This window comes from Brassica napus, unplaced genomic scaffold, assembly GCF_020379485.1.
Source record: "Brassica napus cultivar Da-Ae unplaced genomic scaffold, Da-Ae ScsIHWf_2733;HRSCAF=3499, whole genome shotgun sequence".
Lineage (NCBI taxonomy): Eukaryota > Viridiplantae > Streptophyta > Magnoliopsida > Brassicales > Brassicaceae > Brassica > Brassica napus.
The window spans coordinates 63,252-82,120 of NW_026016013.1; the positions used below are offsets into that span (position 1 = coordinate 63,252).

The 18,869-nt window shown below is 40.6% G+C and overlaps 1 protein-coding gene across 1 annotated transcript; it reads right to left on the bottom strand.

Moving 5' to 3' along the window:
- Positions 1-6,621: 6,621 nt before the first annotated feature.
- On the bottom strand, positions 6,622-9,792 carry LOC111210981. Its single transcript, XM_048773953.1, has 2 exons — positions 9,636-9,792; positions 6,622-8,579 (listed from the first exon to the last, which is right to left on the bottom strand). The coding sequence occupies exons 1-2, from the start codon at positions 9,790-9,792 to the stop codon at positions 6,622-6,624; spliced, it is 2,115 nt and encodes a 704-aa protein (XP_048629910.1).
- Between the last annotated feature and the right edge of the window lie 9,077 nt (positions 9,793-18,869).

The following is an 18,869-nucleotide window of genomic DNA, read 5'->3' on the forward strand; positions in this document are numbered from 1 at the left end:
ACTAAGCAATACGCCAAACAAGCCAACAAGGGAAGGCGTGAGATGATCTTTGAAGTTGGAGATCAAGTATGGGTTCACTTGAGGAAAGAAAGGTTTCCAAAAGAGAGGAAGTCTAAGCTAATGCCGAGGATTGATGGCCCTTTTGAAGTCACCAAGAGGATCAATGACAATGCCTACAAACTTGATCTGCAAGGTAAGTACGACATAAGTGATAGCTTCAATGTTACTGACTTGATCCCTTTTGTTGCAGATGAGCCAGATTTGAGGTCAAATCCTTTTCAAGAGGGAGGGGATGATGTGATCATGGACCAACTATCTAATGGAGATGATGAGGATCTGGATAAGCCGACTGATGGAGATGTTCTAGCCTTGCCTAAAGGACCTATGACTCGATCAAGATCAAGGAAGCTCACGCAAGTTATTGGAGGATTGGTTAAGAGGTCATGGAAGCAAGAGGAATGTCTTGGTAGAAGCTTGATCAACCAAGACACACTTATCACCATTCAAGCAACTTCACCATCAAGCTGATCATCAACTAAGCAAGCAAACTATGTGTGCTCTTTTTCCCTATCTTTGGTTTTGTCCCAATGGGTTTTCCAAAGATAGGTTTTTAACGAGGCCATAGATTTGCTTCTCAAATCTCTTAGTTGATGATCTCGATCCAACCTTATCCCGGATCAACCTTATGTTATAATAAGTCTTTTATTTCATGTTTTATTTTCAAACTTGTCATTTGTTTCTATTTTCAAGAGAGCGTGTGCCTTTACTCTCTTGATAGTTTTCGAGAAGCTTGGAGTCTGTTCCAACTTCTCTTATATAAGTGTACTTTGAACCCTTATCAATAATCAATTATCTTTTATCATAAACCTTTTCTTTGTTCTCTCTACTGCTTGTCCGCGAGTTGTTGAGTGTTCTTGTTGGTGTGTAGTATCCAACAACCCAAGAGTGTCTATCTCGGTGTGTCATATCCGATCTAGTCACTTAGGAGTATCAAGGAGCCTTTCCGCAGCCTCTTGTGTCACCAATCGATCCACAACCTTGTAGAGCTTGAGTCTTTGATTCGTTCTAGCAAGGATCTATCCCATACTATCCAGAGAAGCAATCTAGGGACGTATTAAATCCTCTCCATATGTCTGAGTGAACCCTCTTGCTACTAGTCTAGTCTTCTTCCTCTCAATCGACCCATCAGCCTTGTACTTGATTGTAAAGATCCATCTACTAGACACAGCCTTCTTCCCTTTTGGTAGTTCACTCTCATACCATGTATCATTCTTTATCATAGCTCCTGCCTCAGCTCCTACTGATTCCTTCCACTCCTTATCCTCCATTGCCTCTTCATAGCTTCTTGGAATGTGATTCTCATCCAAGTTTACCATGAATGCGCAATGTGCTTCTGGATATTGAGCAAAAGAACACACGGCCTGAGTAGGATGCTCCACAGCTTGGGCATTGTAGTACACTCTTGTGTTTACCCAACTGGAAGGATCCTTTCTCAGCCTTGTACTTCTTCTCAACATTGGCCCTTCTTGCGCCATCTCTTGTTCTTCTTCTTGTGGCAACACACTTGTTTCAGATCTTTCTTCTCCTAGCTGACTTGCTTCAGCTCCTTCTTCCCTTAGCTGACTGTCTTCAGCTTCTTCTTGTTGATCATTTGATTCCACAGCTTGATCATGAGAGCCAGAACTCCTCTACTTGTCTCTCCACGGTTTGGAGTTCTTGTTTCATTCCCCCCCTCATGCTCAAGGTTGGAAGTCTGATGATCCGGTGCTGGAGTATTGCTTCTCCCCCCCCTGATGTCCTTGATTCATGTTGATTCCAAGCCCTTCTAGGATAATCCTCAAGGTTTCAGCTCTATCAGATGTAAGATCCTTCAAATCTTCTTGAATCTGTTCCTCATAATATCCTTTTTCTTCAACAAACTTCACTTCTCTAGATACTAACACTCTCCTTGTGTTATGATCATAGCACTTGTATCCTTTCTGACTTGATGAGTATCCAATGAACATTGCCTTTGAACTCTTAGCTTCTAGCTTGTTTCTTATCTCTGCAGGCACCATCACAAAACACAAACACCCAAAGATCTTGATATGCTCTAGTGAAGGCTTGTACTGATTCAGTACCTCAAATGGTGATTGTCCTTGAAGGATCAGAGTTGGTGTCCTGTTGATGAGATAACAAGCCGTAGCAACTGCATCACTCCAAAACTTCTTAGGTACATTGGATTGAAACATCATGGACATGGCTACTTCCATCAAGTGCATGTTCTTCCTTTCAGCCACACCATTCTGTTGTGGTGTATAGGGACAGCTTGTCTGATGAAGGATTCCATGCTGAGATAGGTGTAGCTTGAATGCTTGTCCCGTGTACTCTCCTCCATTATCTGACCTGAAAATCTTTATCTTGGCATTGTAATGGTTAGTTACATAGGCTTGAAAGTTTTTAAATGCATCAAGTACCCTATCTTTGGTTGGAATTAAGGTTAACCAGGTGTATTTGGATTTTTCATCAATGAAAGTTACATAATACTTATGGTTTTCTCTAGATAAGCAAGGTGCAGTCCAAACATCAGAATGAATAAGATCAAAACACTTTTTATAAACAGTAGTAGACTTGGTAAAGACAGTTCTACAATGCTTGCCTAAAATGCAAGCTTCACACTCATTATTCTCAAAGGAAACACCTGGCAACATCAGTTTTAAAGCCTTATTATGAGGGTGTCCTAATCTAGCATGCCACAATGCATTTTTACTTAAACTAGAACCAGAAACAGAAGTAAACGAGCAGCTATAACTAGAAACAGGAGCAAGGTCTTCAAGCAAATATAGTTCTCCTTTAGTTACTCCCTTTCCAATCATCTTGCTGCTTTTAATATCCTGAAACTTCACATCATTAGGACTGAATATAACATTGCATTGTAGATCAGTAGCACACTTCTTAACAGATAGCAAATTTGAAGTGAATTCAGGCATGTAAAAGGCTTTAGTTTCCTTGTTAAACAGTTTTAGACTTCCTATGCCTCTAATTGGTATTCTATCTCCATTAGCTATCATCACATTTCCATTCATTGGTACAATGTTCTTAATCAAGCTAGTATCACTTATCATGTGATGAGATGCACCAGAGTCAACTACTAATGGCTTAATGTTGTGATTACTAGCCATATGCGCAAGGATACTAGATGGTTTGAATGCAAGATCATTTCTAGCAAGGTTTGCAATCCTAGATTGATTTACCATGTCTATCAAGCTCTCATGCATCCTATCAGTTCTAGTTAGATCCTTATGGTTCTCTCTAGCCCTAGCACCAAAAGAATACCCAAAGGTGTTACCATTCTCCTTGAATAGCTTGATGAGGGCATCAAGATCAGCTCTCCTTAGATACTCCTGATCATTGTTCCCACGATTGCTTGGTGCTCCAGTGTAGGCTACAAGAGACTTCCCATCACCTCCTTCACGCCCCTCTATCTCCTTTCCTTTGCTTGTACCAGCTCCACTCGTTCCATCTGATGCATTAGCCCTTGCCTCACGATCCTTCATGAACTTTGCCGGCTTGAGGTATGGGTGAAGGATCCAGCATTGACTCTTCTTGTGGCCATGCTTCTTGCAGTGATCACAGTTCCCATTGAACCTCCTCTCCTCAAACTTCCCATGCGCAGCAGCAGCCTTGTTTGCTTGTGGAGCTTCACTACCTTCCTCTTGAGTTGCTTGGCTTGCAAGGGAAAGGTCTCCTTTCTTTGCAAACAACCCAATGGAGCCTTTCTCCTTCTGAATCCGCGCACACACATCCTCAAGATCAGGTAGAGTGTCTTCTCTAAGCAGGTGCTGGATGAGACCATTATACGCCGGGTTAAGAGTGAGAAGTAAGCCAAAGACCTTGTCTTGCTCTCTTCTCTTGTTGAGCTCATATGCATCAGTAGTGCTTGGCCTTAACATCTCCATCTCGGACCACAGTGATCTGAACCTCCCAAGATGCTTAGTGAACTCCATATCCTCTTGTACCAAGTTGTTGATTGCTTGCTTCACCTCAAACACCCTGCTCAAGTTTGATGTATTCCCATACACCTTCTTCAGTGTGTCCCACAGCTCCTTAGCAGACTCACAGTAGCTGTAGGCATCTAAGATTGCTGGCTCAAGAGATGCGTGAAGCACTGACATCACCAGCATGTCCTCTTGATACCACTTCTCAGCCGCGTTGCTTGCAGCCTCACCATCATCCTCTCCTTGAGTGATGAGTTTTGGAGCTTCTCCGGGTGTGATATGCTTCCACAACCCTTTGCTTCCCACCGTGGTTCTCACCATCCGAGACCACACCAAGTAGTTGGTTCCCTTGAAACACACAGCTACCTTCATGTTCATGTTCATCCCACTCTCCATGTTGAATGATGAACTCTCTAAGCTTCAGAAACTTTATCTTGAGTTGAATGACTTGTAGAACCTTCACAGCCTCGATCTCCAACCCACACAGCTTCAGATGACACACCACAACCAGTCTTGAACTTGAAAAGTACCCAGAAACTCTCAAACACACAAGAACACACAAGAGTTTCTTCAAAGCTTCAACCTTGAAACTTCAAAGAATCTCACACGACCTCAGGCTCTCACTAACCTGGCTCTGATACCATATCACTTTTAGTGATGTTAAGAGTAATTTGAGTGTTTAGAGAAGATTAGAATAAGTTTAGAGAAGATTAAAGTATAAAATGAGATTAAGAGTCTAGAGAGAAAACTTTGAGAGAGACTAAGAGAGACTCATAACTTGCTTAAACTTATTAATGAGAGAGTTTACACTTATATATGAAGCTTAAGACACTAGGGTTTCGATTGCATAAAGGAGAAAGCATGTGGAGTCAATATCCAGCTAAGGGCGCATTTGAATCCTTCCAATGAGAGTCTCCACATGTGTAAGGCATCTTTGAATATGCCTTTACCTTTCCAGCTCTTGCCAGACTGTCAGACGCGCTTCCCCTTATCCTCTCAACGTTCGGATCAAGCTCAACCTTAAGGTAAAGTAACTCTGGATGGTTTACCTTTACCTAAGCTGGGTAACTCCTTAACCGCGCATGATGGTACGGCCTGATCGTCCGTACTCTTTGCCCTATCCGTACAGTCCGTACATGATGTTTCCATCTTCCTCTCTAATGCTTCTACACTTCCTAAGGTCTTCCTCTTCATACCATAAGGCTCTCATCTTAACACCATTAAGCTTCCTCCATGGGATTCCCTGACAAATAGATCTCTCAAAGAACAGTTAGGCACACACAATCTATTATCATAGAATAAAAATCCATCTTGCCTAAAGTAATGTCCAGCAGCATATTTTTCACACGATTTATAAGCCACTTGAAAGTCAGAATCAGTTGCATACATTTCTTTAAGCTGTTCAAATCCTAGCAACTTAGCATCAAGAGTATTCAAGAGAACATACCTTCTGGATAGTGCATCAGCAACTATATTTTCCTTACCTTGTTTGTACTTGATCACATAAGGGAAGGTTTCAATGAATTCTACCCATCTGGCGTGCCTTTTGCTGAGTTTGTTCTGGCCTTTAAGGTACTTGAGAGACTCATGATCAGTGTGAATGACAAACTCCTTGGGCCATAGGTAATGCTGCCATGTCTGCAAAGCCCTCACCAAAGCATAGAGTTCCTTGTCATAAGTAGCATAGTTGAGAGTTGCTCCTCCAAGTTTCTCACTGAAATATGCTATGGGTCTCTTCTCCTGCATAAGAACAGCACCAATTCCAATTCCTGAAGCATCACATTCAATTTCCAAAGTTTTATTGAAATCAGGAAGTATAAGAAGAGGGGCATTAGTAAGCTTCTCTTTTAGGCATTGAAAGGCAAGTTCTTGTGCTTCTCCCCATTTGAATCCAACTTCTTTCTTGATCACCTCAGTCAATGGAGCTGCTATGGTGCTAAAGTCTTTCACAAACCGTCGGTAGAAGCCAGCTAATCCATGGAAGCTTCGCACTTCACTTATGGTTTTAGGAATCGGCCACTCTTGTATTGCTTTCACCTTCTCTTGATTTACCTTTACTCCATCTGCACTCACAACAAAGCCTAAAAAGACCAAGTTATCCATACAGAAAGTGCATTTCTTAAGATTAGCAAATAGCTTTTCTTTCCTCAAGACATCAAGAACAGTCCTAAGATGTTTTATATGCTCTTCTAAACTCTTAGAGTAGACAAGGATATCATCAAAGTAAACTACCACAAACAATCCTATAAAAGATCTAAGCACATGATTCATCAATCTCATAAAAGTACTAGGAGCATTAGTTAAGCCAAAAGGCATCACTAACCACTCATACAAACCATGCTTAGTTTTAAAAGCTGTTTTCCACTCATCTCCTTCTTTCATTCTAATTTGATGATACCCACTCTTCAAATCTATCTTAGAAAAAATGCTAGAGCCATGTAATTCATCAAGCATATCATCTAATCTAGGAATAGGGTGGCGATACTTCACTGTTATGTTGTTGATTGCTCTACAATCAACACACATGCGCCAGCTCCCATCTTTCTTGGGCACAAGGAGCACAGGTACGGCACAGGGACTCATGCTCTCACGGATATGGCCTTTCTCCATCAGTTCCTCAACCTGCCTCTGAAGCTCCTTAGTCTCAACTGTTAGTTCTGTATGCTGGCCTGTTAGGAAGAGTAGATCCTGGTACAAAATCAATCTGGTGCTCAATCCCACGTATAGGAGGAAAACCAATTGGATTATCTTCAGGAAATACATCTTCAAAGTCCTGTAAAAGAGCTGACACCTCACTCGGATACTCCGGTGTAAAATCAGTTAGATTCAAGAGAGTTTCTTTAAACACAAGCAAAAGAATAGGCTGATTAGAGTAAAGAGATCTTTTGATGTCACCAATCTTGGCATAGAAGTTGTGCTGCTTGTGTTGCTCGGGTTTGAGATCTATTTCTTTCTTCTTCTGAAGCTGCAACTGATCTTGATGCACTTCCTTAGGAGTGAGAGGCACCAAAATAGTCTTCTTGCCATTGAACTCAAAAGAGTGCTTATTAGTAAAGCCATCATGTGTAACTCTCCTATCAAACTGCCACGGCCTTCCAAGCAAGATATGACTTGCTTCCATTGGTATCACATCACAGAGTATCTCATCTTCATATCTCTCAATGGACAAAGGTATAGAGACTTGTGTGGAGATCCTCATCTCACCTTCTTTGTTAAGCCACTGCAGCCGGTAAGGTTTAGGATGCTTTTGAGTTTTCAAACCAAGCTTCTTCACCATTGTCTCGCTAGCAACATTAACACAGCTTCCACCATCAATGATCAGACTGCATATCTTTCCTTGAACCATGCAGCGTGAGTAGAACAAGTTTTCTCTCTGCTCAAGCTCCTCGGTTTTATTTTGCAAGCTGAGAGTTCTCCTTGCAACCAACAATCTCCCTCGCACTGGTTCTTCTTCATATTCTTCCTCGGAATGCTCCTGATCAGTATCAAGCTTCTCATCCTCAGATTCAAATTCTCCATTCTCCAAGAGGATCATAACACGTTTGTTGGTGCACTCGTTTGCGTAATGCCCACGCCCTTGACATTTGAAACACTTAACATCTCTGGTCCGAGAAGAAGTAGCTTCAGCTTTCCCTTTGTCTTTGTCTTTGGTAAAAATGCTGCCTTGCTTTGTTTCTTCTTTCTGCTGAGACTTGTTCTCCTTCTGATATGCTGGTTTCTCGTCTTTAACTTGCTGATACTTGCTGGTACCGTAGCTCCCACGTGAATGATGCTTCCTCTTAATCTGTTGCTCCACCAGAATTGCTTTGTGCAACATCTCTTCCAGCTCAACATAGTGCTGCATCTCCACATTGTCTTGTATCTCACGATTAAGTCCTCCAAGGAACCGTGCCATAGTAGCCTCTCTATCCTCTGATATACAAGCTCTCAACATTAACAATTCCATCTCTTGGAAATACTCTTCTACAGATCGCGATCCTTGTGTGAGCCTTCTCAATCTCTGATGAAGATCACGATGGTAATGGCTCGGCACAAACCTCCTGCGCATTGCTGCTTTCATCTCCGCCCATGTCTCAATAGGAAACTCACCATTGCGCCGTTTGTTTGTAACCAATTGATCCCACCAGCTTAAAGCGTAATCGTAGAACTCGGTAGCAGCCACTTGAATTTTCTTAAGCTCCGTGTAGTGTTGACAGTTAAAAACCAGCTCAATCTTTTTCTCCCACTCAAGATAGGCATCTGGATCAGCTTTGCCGTGGAAAGGAGGGATTTTCAGCTTTACTCCCGCGAGTTCATTGCGTTGCCAATGATCACGCCTGTGTCTATGGTTACTACGACTGCTGTGTCTAGAATCTGAGCTGTGTCGATCTCTTTCGTAGTAGTTATCAGTCTCCTCTGAACCCTCATGCTCACGTCTAGCCTGCGTGCGTCGGTTCTGCCTGGGTTCTCGTCTAGGTTCTGAAGATTGCGCATCAACCTCTTCGCGGAAAGTACCCAATCTTGTTTCCATCATCGTACTCATACGGCGAGTCAAAGCTTCAAGCAAAGCTTTATGCTCGAGGCTAACTCCTTCATCTTCCTCGGCGTCAATAGCCATAGTACCTGAGACAACCAAAAAGATTCAACCAGTAAGAAGTTCACAGAAAAATTAAAATAGAATCGCAAAAGGAAACAAACACGAAAAGGAAACTTAAACAACGCGGATCAGGTTCAATTTCAATCTCCTTCCACACTTAACAGATAGATCCGGTTCAACAGATGAAGATATGATTCAATAATCACAGATTCAATAGTATAAGATCAGATCGACTCAAGTAACTCAAACAACTTATGGATCTAGAGATTTCGAAAACGTAATCCACAAGAATATGAATGGTCTTTTTTAGAAACCTTCATAAAATCGCTGAGATTGATCAGATTTGAATCAAACATAAACAGATCTAGCAAAAGTTATGAAGTAGATGAACAGATCCACACGAAAAATTGAGTAAACAAGAACTTCCCTAGCCAGAGTTGCTCTGATACCACATAATACACTCCTAGGATGCTTCTCTGGATAGTTGGGGATAGATCCTTGCAAGAACGAATCAGAGACTCAAGTTCTTCAAGGTTTGTGGAATGAATGGTGACACAAAGAGTTGTGGAAGGACTCCTTGATACTCCTAGATGCCTAATCCGGATATGACACACCAAAGAAGAGATCCTTGGGCTGTTGGATACTACACACCAACAAGATCACTCGCCGACTTGATAACAAGAAGAAGAGAGAACAAAAGAAAGATTTTTATGAAAAGATAACTTGATAGATGCTAGGGTTTTCGGATGTAGTTTATATAGTGAGGCTTGTACACACACAAGCTCACGGAAACCTAAAGAGAACAGGCTCCCTTTGGTTTAAAATAAAAATGAAAGACATAAGGTTTTAAAAGACATAAGTTTTATAAGGCATTATAAGTTAAACCGGGATCATCAAATGAGAGATGTGAAAGTAACATATGGCCTCATTAAAAACCTATCTTTGGAAAACCCATTGGGACAAAACCAAAGACAGGGAAAAAGAGCACACATATGCTACTTGCTCATTTGATGATCATGTAGAAAAAGAAATGGCTTGGATAGTGGTGAGTGTGTCTTGATTGATCCAGCTCCCTTCAAGACCTTCTTCTTGCTTCCAGGCTATCATGAGTAATCCCCCAATGGCTTGCTTGAGTTGTTTACTCTTGGAACGAGTGATAGGACCTTCTGGTATAGCTAGGACATCTTCTTCAGCTGGCTCATCTCTCATCTCATTGTCTTCTTTATCTGACTGGTCCATGATCATATCACAGTTTCCCAGTTTGGGAATAGGACAGCTTCTTCGTCGTTCCAATCAAGCCAGGATGAATCACTTTGTAAGAAGCTTGATTTGGATGGGGAAACACCAGGAAGTTGAATAAATCTCATAGGAGTTGGGATGAAGAAGTTATCCCACTTTCAAATCAGGTGATTCCAGTTTCCCAGTTTGGGAATAGGACAGCTTCTTCGTCGTTCCAATCAAACCATGATGAATCACTTTGTAAGAAGCTTGATTTTGATAAATAAAATGATGGAGAAACACCAGGAAGTTGAATAAATCTCATAGGAGTTGGGATGACGAAGTTATCCCACTTTCTAATCAGGTGATTCCAGTTTCCCAGTTTGGGAATAGGACAGGTTCTTCGTCGTTCCAATCAAACCAGGATGAATCACTTTGTAAGAAGCTTGATTTTGATACATAAAATGGTGGAGAAACACCCGGAAGTTGAATAAATCTCATAGGAGTTGGGATGAAGAAGTTATCCCACTTTCTAATCAGGTGATTCCAGTTTCCCAGTTTGGGAATACGACAGGTTCTTCATCGTTCCAATCAAACCAGGATGAATCACTTTGTAAGAAGCTTGATTTTGATACATAAAATGGTGGAGAAACACCAGGAAGTTAAATAAATCTCATAGGAGTTGGGATGAAGAAGTTATCCCACTTTCTAATCAGGTGATTCCAGTTTCCCAGTTTGGGAATAGGACAGCTTCTCCGTCGTTCCAATCAAACCAGGATAAATCACTTTGTAAGAAGCTTGATTTGGATACATAAAGTGTTGGAGAATCACCAGGAAGTTGAATAAATCTCATAGGAGTTGGGATGAAGAAGTTATCCCACTTTCAAATCAGGTGATTCCAGTTTCCCAGTTTGGGAATAGGATAGCTTCTTCGTCAATCTAATCAAACCAGGATGAATCACTTTGTAAGAAGCTTGATTTTGATACATAAAATGGTGGAGAAACACTAGGAAGTTGAATAAATCTCATAGGAGTTGGGATGAAGAAGTTATCCCACTTTCTAATCAGGTGATTCCAGTTTCCCAGTTTGGGAATAAAACAGCTTATCCGTCGTTCCAATCAAACCAGGATGGATCACTTTGTAACAAGCTTGATTTGGATACATAAAGTGTTGGAGAAACACCAGGAAGTTGAATAAATCTCATAGGAGTTGGGATGAAGAAGTTATCCCACTTTCAAATCAGGTGATTCGAGTTTCCCAGTTTGGGAATAGGACAGCTTCTTCGTCGTTCCAATCAAACCAGGATGAATCACTTTGTAAGAAGCTTGATTTTGATACATAAAATGGTGGGGAAACACCAGGAAGTTGAATAAATCTCATAGGAGTTGGAATGAAGAAGTTATCCCACTTTCAAATCAGGTGATTCCAGTTTCCCAGTTTGGGAATAGGACAGCTTCTTCGTCGTTCCAATCAAACCAGGATGAATCACTTTGTAAGAAGCTTGATTTTGATACATAAAATGGTGGAGAAACACCAGGAAGTTGAATAAATCTCATAGGAGTTGGGATGAAGAAGTTATCCCACTTTCTAATCAGGTGATTCCAGTTTCCAAGTTTGGGAATAGGACAGGTTCTTCGTCGTTCCAATCAAACCAGGATGAATCACTTTGTAAGAAGCTTGATTTTGATACATAAAATGGTGGAGAAACACCAGGAAGTTGAATAAATCTCATAGGAGTTGGGATGAAGAAGTTATCCCACTTTTTAATCAGGTGATTCCAGTTTCCCAGTTTGGGAATATGATAGCTTCTCCGTCGTTCCAATCAAACCAGGATGAATCACTTTTTAAGAAGCTTGATTAGGATACATAAAGTGTTGGAGAATCACCAGGAAGTTGAATAAATCTCATAGGAGTTGGGATGAAGAAGTTATCCCACTTTCAAATCAGGTGATTCCAGTTTCCCAGTTTGGGAATAGGACAGCTTCTTCGTCGTTCCAATCAAACCATGATGAATCACTTTGTAAGAAGCTTGATTTTGATACATAAAATGGTGGAGAAACACCAGGAAGTTGAATATATCTCATAGGAGTTGGGATGAAGAAGTTATCCCACTTTCTAATCAGGTGATTCCAGTTTCCCAGTTTGGGAATAGGACAGCTTCTCCTTCGTTCCAATCAAACCAGGATGAATCACTTTGTAAGAAGCTTGATTTGGATACATAAAGTTATGGAGAATCACCAGGAAGTTGAATAAATCTCATAGGAGTTGGGATGAAGAAGTTATCCCACTTTCAAATCAGGTGATTCCAGTTTCCCAGTTTGGGAATAGGATAGCTTCTTCGTCAATCTAATCAAACCAGGATGAATCACTTTGTAAGAAGCTTGATTTTGATACATAAAATGGTGGAGAAACACTAGGAAGTTGAATAAATCTCATAGGAGTTGGGATGAATAAGTTATCCCACTTTCTAATCAGGTGATTCCAGTTTCCCAGTTTGGGAATAGGACAGCTTATCCGTCGTTCCAATCAAACCAGGATGAATCACTTTGTAACAAGCTTGATTTGGATACATAAAGTGTTGGAGAAACACCAGGAAGTTGAATAAATCTCATAGGAGTTAGGATGAAGAAGTTATCCCACTTTCAAATCAGATGATTCCAGTTTCCCAGTTTGGGAATAGGACAGCTTCTTCGTCGTTCCAATCAAACCAGGATGAATCACTTTGTAAGAAGCTTGATTTTGATACATAAAATGGTGGGGAAACACAAGGAAGTTGAATAAATCTCATAGGAGTTGGGATGAAGAAGTTATCCCACTTTCAAATCAGGTGATTCCAGTTTCCCAGTTTGGGAATAGGACAGCTTCTTCGTCGTTCCAATCAAACCAGGATGAATCACTTTGTAAGAAGCTTGATTTTGATACATAAAATGGTGGAGAAACACCAGGAAGTTGAATAAATCTCATAGGAGTTGGGATGAAGAAGTTATCCCACTTTCTAATCAGGTGATTCCAGTTTCCCAGTTTGGGAATAGGACAGGTTCTTCGTCGTTCCAATCAAACCAGAATGAATCACTTTGTAAGAAGCTTGATTTTGATACATAAAATGGTGGAGAAACACCAGGAAGTTGAATAAATCTCATAGGAGTTTGGATGAAGAAGTTATCCCACTTTTTAATCAGGTGATTCCAGTTTCCCAGTTTGGGAATAGGATAGCTTCTCCGTCGTTCCAATCAAACCAGGATGAATCACTTTGTAAGAAGCTTGATTAGGATACATAAAGTGTTGGAGAATCACCAGGAAGTTGAATAAATCTCATAGGAGTTGGGATGAAGAAGTTATCCCACTTTCAAATCAGGTGATTCCAGTTTCCCAGTTTGGGAATAGGACAGCTTCTTCGTCGTTCCAATCAAACCAGGATGAATCACTTTGTAAGAAGCTTGATTTTGATACATAAAATGGTGGAGAAACACTAGGAAGTTGAATAAATCTCATAGGAGTTGGGATGAAGAAGTTATCCCACTTTCTAATCAGGTGATTCCAGTTTCCCAGTTTGGGAATAGGACAGCTTATCCGTCGTTCCAATCAAACCAGGATGAATCACTTTGTAAGAAGCTTGATTTGGATACATAAAGTGTTGGAGAATCACCAGGAAGTTGAATAAATCTCATAGGAGTTGGGATGAAGAAGTTATCCCACTTTCAAATCAGGTGATTCCAGTTTCCCAGTTTGGGAATAGGACAGCTTCTTCGTCGTTCCAATCAAACCATGATGAATCACTTTGTAAGAAGCTTGATTTTGATACATAAAATGGTGGAGAAACACCAGGAAGTTGAATAAATCTCATAGGAGGTTGGATGAAGAAGTTATCCCACTTTCTAATCAGGTGATTCCAGTTTCCCAGATTGGGAATAGGACAGGTTCTTCGTCGTTCCAATCAAACCAGGATGAATCACTTTGTAAGAAGCTTGATTTTGATACATAAAATGGTGGAGAAACACCAGGAAGTTGAAAAAATCTCATAGGAGTTGGGATGAAGAAGTTATCCCACTTTCTAATCAGGTGATTCCAGTTTCCCAGTTTGGGAATGTGACAGCTTCTCCGTCGTTCCAATCATACCAGGATGAATCACTTTGTAAGAAGCTTGATTTGGATACATAAAGTGTTGGAGAATCACCAGGAAGTTAAATAAATCTCATAGGAGTTGGGATGAAGAAGTTATCCCACTTTCAAATCAGGTGATTCCAGTTTCCCAGTTTGGGAATAGGACAGCTTCTTCGTCGTTCCAATCAAACCAGGATGAATCACTTTGTAAGAAGCTTGATTTTGATACATAAAATGGTGGAGAAACACTAGGAAGTTGAATAAATCTCATAGAAGTTGGGATGAAGAAGTTATCCCACTTTCTAATCAGGTGATTCCAGTTTCCCAGTTTGGGAATAGGACAGGTTCTTCGTCGTTCCAATCAAACCAGGATGAATCACTTTGTAAGAAGCTTGATTTTGATACATAAAATGGTGGAGAAACACCAGGAAGTTGAATAAATCTCATAGGAGTTGGGATAAAGAAGTTATCCCACTTTCAAATCAGGTGATTCCAGTTTCCCAGTTTGGGAATAGGACAGCTTCTTCGTCGTTCCAATCAAACCAGGATGAATCACTTTGTAAGAAGCTTGATTTGGATACATAAAGTGTTGGAGAAACACCAGGAAGTTGAATATATCTCATAGGAGTTGGGATGAAGAAGTTATCCCACTTTCTAATCAGGTGATTCCAGTTTCCCAGTTTGGGAATAGGACAGCTTCTCCGTCGTTCCAATCAAACCAGGATGAATCACTTTGTAAGAAGCTTGATTTGGATACATAAAGTGTTGGAGAATCACCAGGAAGTTGAATAAATCTCATAGGAGTTGGGATGAAGAAGTTATCCCACTTTCAAATCAGGTGATTCCAGTTTCCCAGTTTGGGAATAGGATAGCTTCTTCGTCAATCTAATCAAACCAGGATGAATCTATGAGATTAGAGAGTAGAATAGGTATTGAGAGATTAAGAGAGATTTGGTAAGAGATTAAGAGAAGTTTAGGAGAGATTGTGAAAGAAATGGAGAGATTTATGTATGAACCATGATGAACAAGAGAGAGACTAGAGAGAGAGTAACATGATTCGCATTAATTTTATTAATCAGAGAGAGTTTACACTTATATATGAAGCTTAAGACACTAGGGTTTAGACTGCATAAAGGAGAAAGCATGTGAAGTCAAGATACAGCTAAGGGCGCATTTGAATCCTTCCAATGAGAGTCTCCACATGTGTAAGGCATCTTTGAATATGCCTTTACCTTTCCAGCTCTTGCCAGACTGTCAGACGCGTTCCTCCTTATCCTCTCAACGTTCGGATCAAGCTCAGCCTTAAGGTAAAGTAACTCTAGCTGGTTTACTTTTACCTGAGCTGAGTAACCCCTTAACCGCGCATGATGGTACGGCCTGATCGTCCGTACCCTTTGCCCTATCCGTACAGTCCGTACAAGATGCTTCTATCTTCCTCTCTAATGCTTCTACACTTCCTAAGGTCTCCTCTTCATACCATAAGGCTCTCTTCTTAACACTCCCCCTCAAGCTTAGCTTTGTGACAGTCTAAGCTTGGACAGCCATGAGACCTTCCTCATTAAAAACCTCACTAAGGAAAACCCATTGGGATAAAACCTTAATGAGGGAAAAAGAGTAAAGATCTCACAGCTGAGGGGATCAGCTCCTTCTCTTCCCAAGATCTATGAGTCCCAATCTAATGTGAATGGACTCCATAGTCTTCTGTCTCGCAGCCTTGGTGAACACATCAGCCAACTGATCTTCACTTCTCGTGTAGCAAGGTAAGATCACTCCAAGCACAATCATCTGTCTTACTTTGTGGCAATCAACCTCAATGTGCTTGGTTCTCTCATGGAACACCGAGTTGGATGCAATGTGAATGGCAGCTTGATTGTCGCAATGCATTGTCATTGGAGTGGCTTGATCAATCTCCAAGTGCTTCAAGATGCCTTTGATCCATACCAACTCGTTTGTAAGCTTCAGCATAGCTCTATACTCAGCTTCAGCACTTGAGCATGACACCACCTTCTGCTTCTTGCTCTTCCAAGTTACCAAGTTGCCTCCAATGAATGTGCAATAGCCGGTTGTTGATATTAAAGTGAAGCATGACAAGGAGATGTGAAGGTCAAACAAAGGAAGTGAAGGCCAAGCATCTCCACACCAAACTAAAGAAGAAGAAGCTATCCAAGCCATGAACAAGCCTCAAGAATCTGATCACACGGCCAAGAGAATGAAAAGATGATCAAGGCGTGTGTGCAAGAAGAGAAGGAGGCTGTAGAGTCATGAAGTGTGTTGCAAGTATTCAAGACTTGTGCATCAAGGAAAGGAGCCAACAAATGAAACAAGAGAAGAAGAGGTACTTGAAAAGAGTCTGGTACATACAACCTTGCTGTACAAGGCAGTCCGTACAGTCTTGGCTTCCAAGTAACCAAGCTTAACCTAGAGTGACTTGGAAGGCAAGGAAAGTAGTGAGCTCGTCCAGCTTGATATTCTGAAGCAGATTTGAAGTTTAAACAAGCTTATGACCGTTGGAGAGTCAAGGGAAAAGATCTGGTTTGAATTGAAGCAAGAAAAGTCACATGGGTGCATAAGAAAGGGAGCTGGGCTGTCACTATCAACCTAAGGAGACTGTGCCTCTCCTCCTGTCCCTTTCTACTCTTGTTTCATTTGTTGGCTCCTTTCCTTGATGCACAAGTCTTGAATACTTGCAACACACTTCATGACTCTACAGCCTCCTTCTCTTCTTGCACACACGCCAGAATTATTAAAGTGAAGCATGACAAGGAGATGTGAAGGTCAAACAAAGGAAGTGAAGGCCAAGCATCTCCACACCAAACTAAAGAAGAAGAAGCTATCCAAGACATGAACAAGCCTCAAGAATCTGATCACACGGCCAAGACAATGAAAAGATGATCAAGGCGTGTGTGCAAGAAGAGAAGGAGGCTGTAGAGTCATGAAGTGTGTTGCAAGTATTCAAGACTTGTGCATCAAGGAAAGGAGCCAACAAATGAAACAAGAGAAGAAGAGGTACTTGAAAAGAGTCTGGTACATACAACCTTGCTGTACAAGGCAGTCCGTACAGTCTTGGCTTCCAAGTAACCAAGCTTAACCTAGAGTGACTTGGAAGGCAAGGAAAGTAGTGAGCTCGTCCAGCTTGATATTCTGAAGCAGATTTGAAGTTTAAACAAGCTTATGACCGTTGGAGAGTCAAGGGAAAAGATCTGGTTTGAATTGAAGCAAGAAAAGTCACATGGGTGCATAAGAAAGGGAGCTGGGCTGTCACTATCAACCTAAGGAGACTGTGCCTCTCCTCCTGTCCCTTTCTACTCTTCCTGGACGTGCCATACCTTGGCTGTATCTCCTTTGGCATGTTCTGGTTCCCTACAGAATTATTTGTTTATGTTTCCATGTTTTAATAATTGTTTAGTCTTGTGTATTGCCTATTTAAAGGCTTCTCCATCACTTGTAATAATCATTAAGTATCAATACAAGTTCTCTTAGTCTAATTTCGTGGCTCTCTCTCCCTTGCTTGTGTCTAAACAATATTCACAATGTAAGGAGTTTAGAGTTATGGTTTAGAGGCTGCCTTAACTCTCTTTCTCTTAAGGCAGCCTAATACTTGTAAAACTCACTCTAAACTCTTCTTTATCTCCTCTTAAACTCTAGCTTACTGATTCTATTTCCTATTCTCCTTAAGTGAACAAACTGAAAGTGTTGTGTCACTTCTCAAGGAATAGATTCAAACTAGAGTCTTTAATCTGTTCTTAGTTTAATTCTAATTATTGTATCAATCTCACAGCCACTTAATCTCTCTAGATTCAGATGGTTGTGTAGATTATTTTGCTGAGAGGATTCAATCACAAGTTGATTGTCTCTTCCATTCTTAAAGAGTGAGTTCATGTTCTTAGCTATTCATAGCTTTTCCAACATGGTATCAGAGCTTTGTTGCTCTTCTTGGGCTGAACTCACTTCTTTTGTCAATTTCTTCATCTGAGTCTCTCTCTCTTTCTCCTTTAAATTCGTTTGGCTGGGATTCAAAACTTGGACAGTAGAGAGTGTAGATGAAGTATGTATTCAAAATCTGTGAGTTTCTTTAAGATGCAAGTCTTTAAAAGTTTTTTTTTAATCAATGACTCTCCCCTTTATCTCCTCATTGTTTAAGCCTTTGAATGAAAGATTAAAATCTGTTCATGTCAGCTTGAGGGAGGGAGAAAAGATTAAACTTGTATCTTGAAGAACTGTTAAAAAAAAATCGATTTCAAAAATATTTTGTGTTCTTCATATTGTCTAATGATTTCTTTAAAGAAGACAAGATGGAGTTCTGTTTTGGTTTCTTCTTTCCCATGTGTAAGCTGTGGTTCTGATCTTGAGTTGGGATCCTAATCCAAGGCTAAGGGAGGGAAATGAAACAAAAGACTTCATCTGTTTTGTGCTTTAAAAACAGTTTTAAAAGATGAAGTTCTTACTGGTTTTGTCTCAAACATTATCATCCTTTTCTACCCTTTGTCTCTTAATATTTTCAAACTTGGTAAAAGGCTTTAAGTCTAATGAAACCAATGCTTGAGGGAGGGAGAATGATTGATGATGATTTGAAGAAAATTGATTTGTAAGAGCATTTGAATTTCAGATTTAAAGAAAAGCTCTTTGAAAGGATTTAAAAAATCTGAAAATGTTTTGAACAGATTCTTGAGTAATCTGATTTCGAAAATGTTTTTAAAATGTGTTAACTGGTGGGATGTTCATGCCTCACCAGAAGTGTGATCAGCCATGAAGCTTGCAGGCCATGGACTGAAATCTGCTTCCGCAAAACTCTCCACCATACTCTTACTCTCCATTATTCTCTAATATTCTCTCATACTTTGGTTACTTATTCTCTGGTTACTTTATTCTCTCCATCACTCACTAATTTTGTGCTTTGAATCTGTCCATACTCAACAGGTTCTAAGTTTAAGAATGGTGATTGGTGTTTGTGCTTGGTTGTCTCAAGAAGACAATACAAGTTTGGTTGATCTAGAGC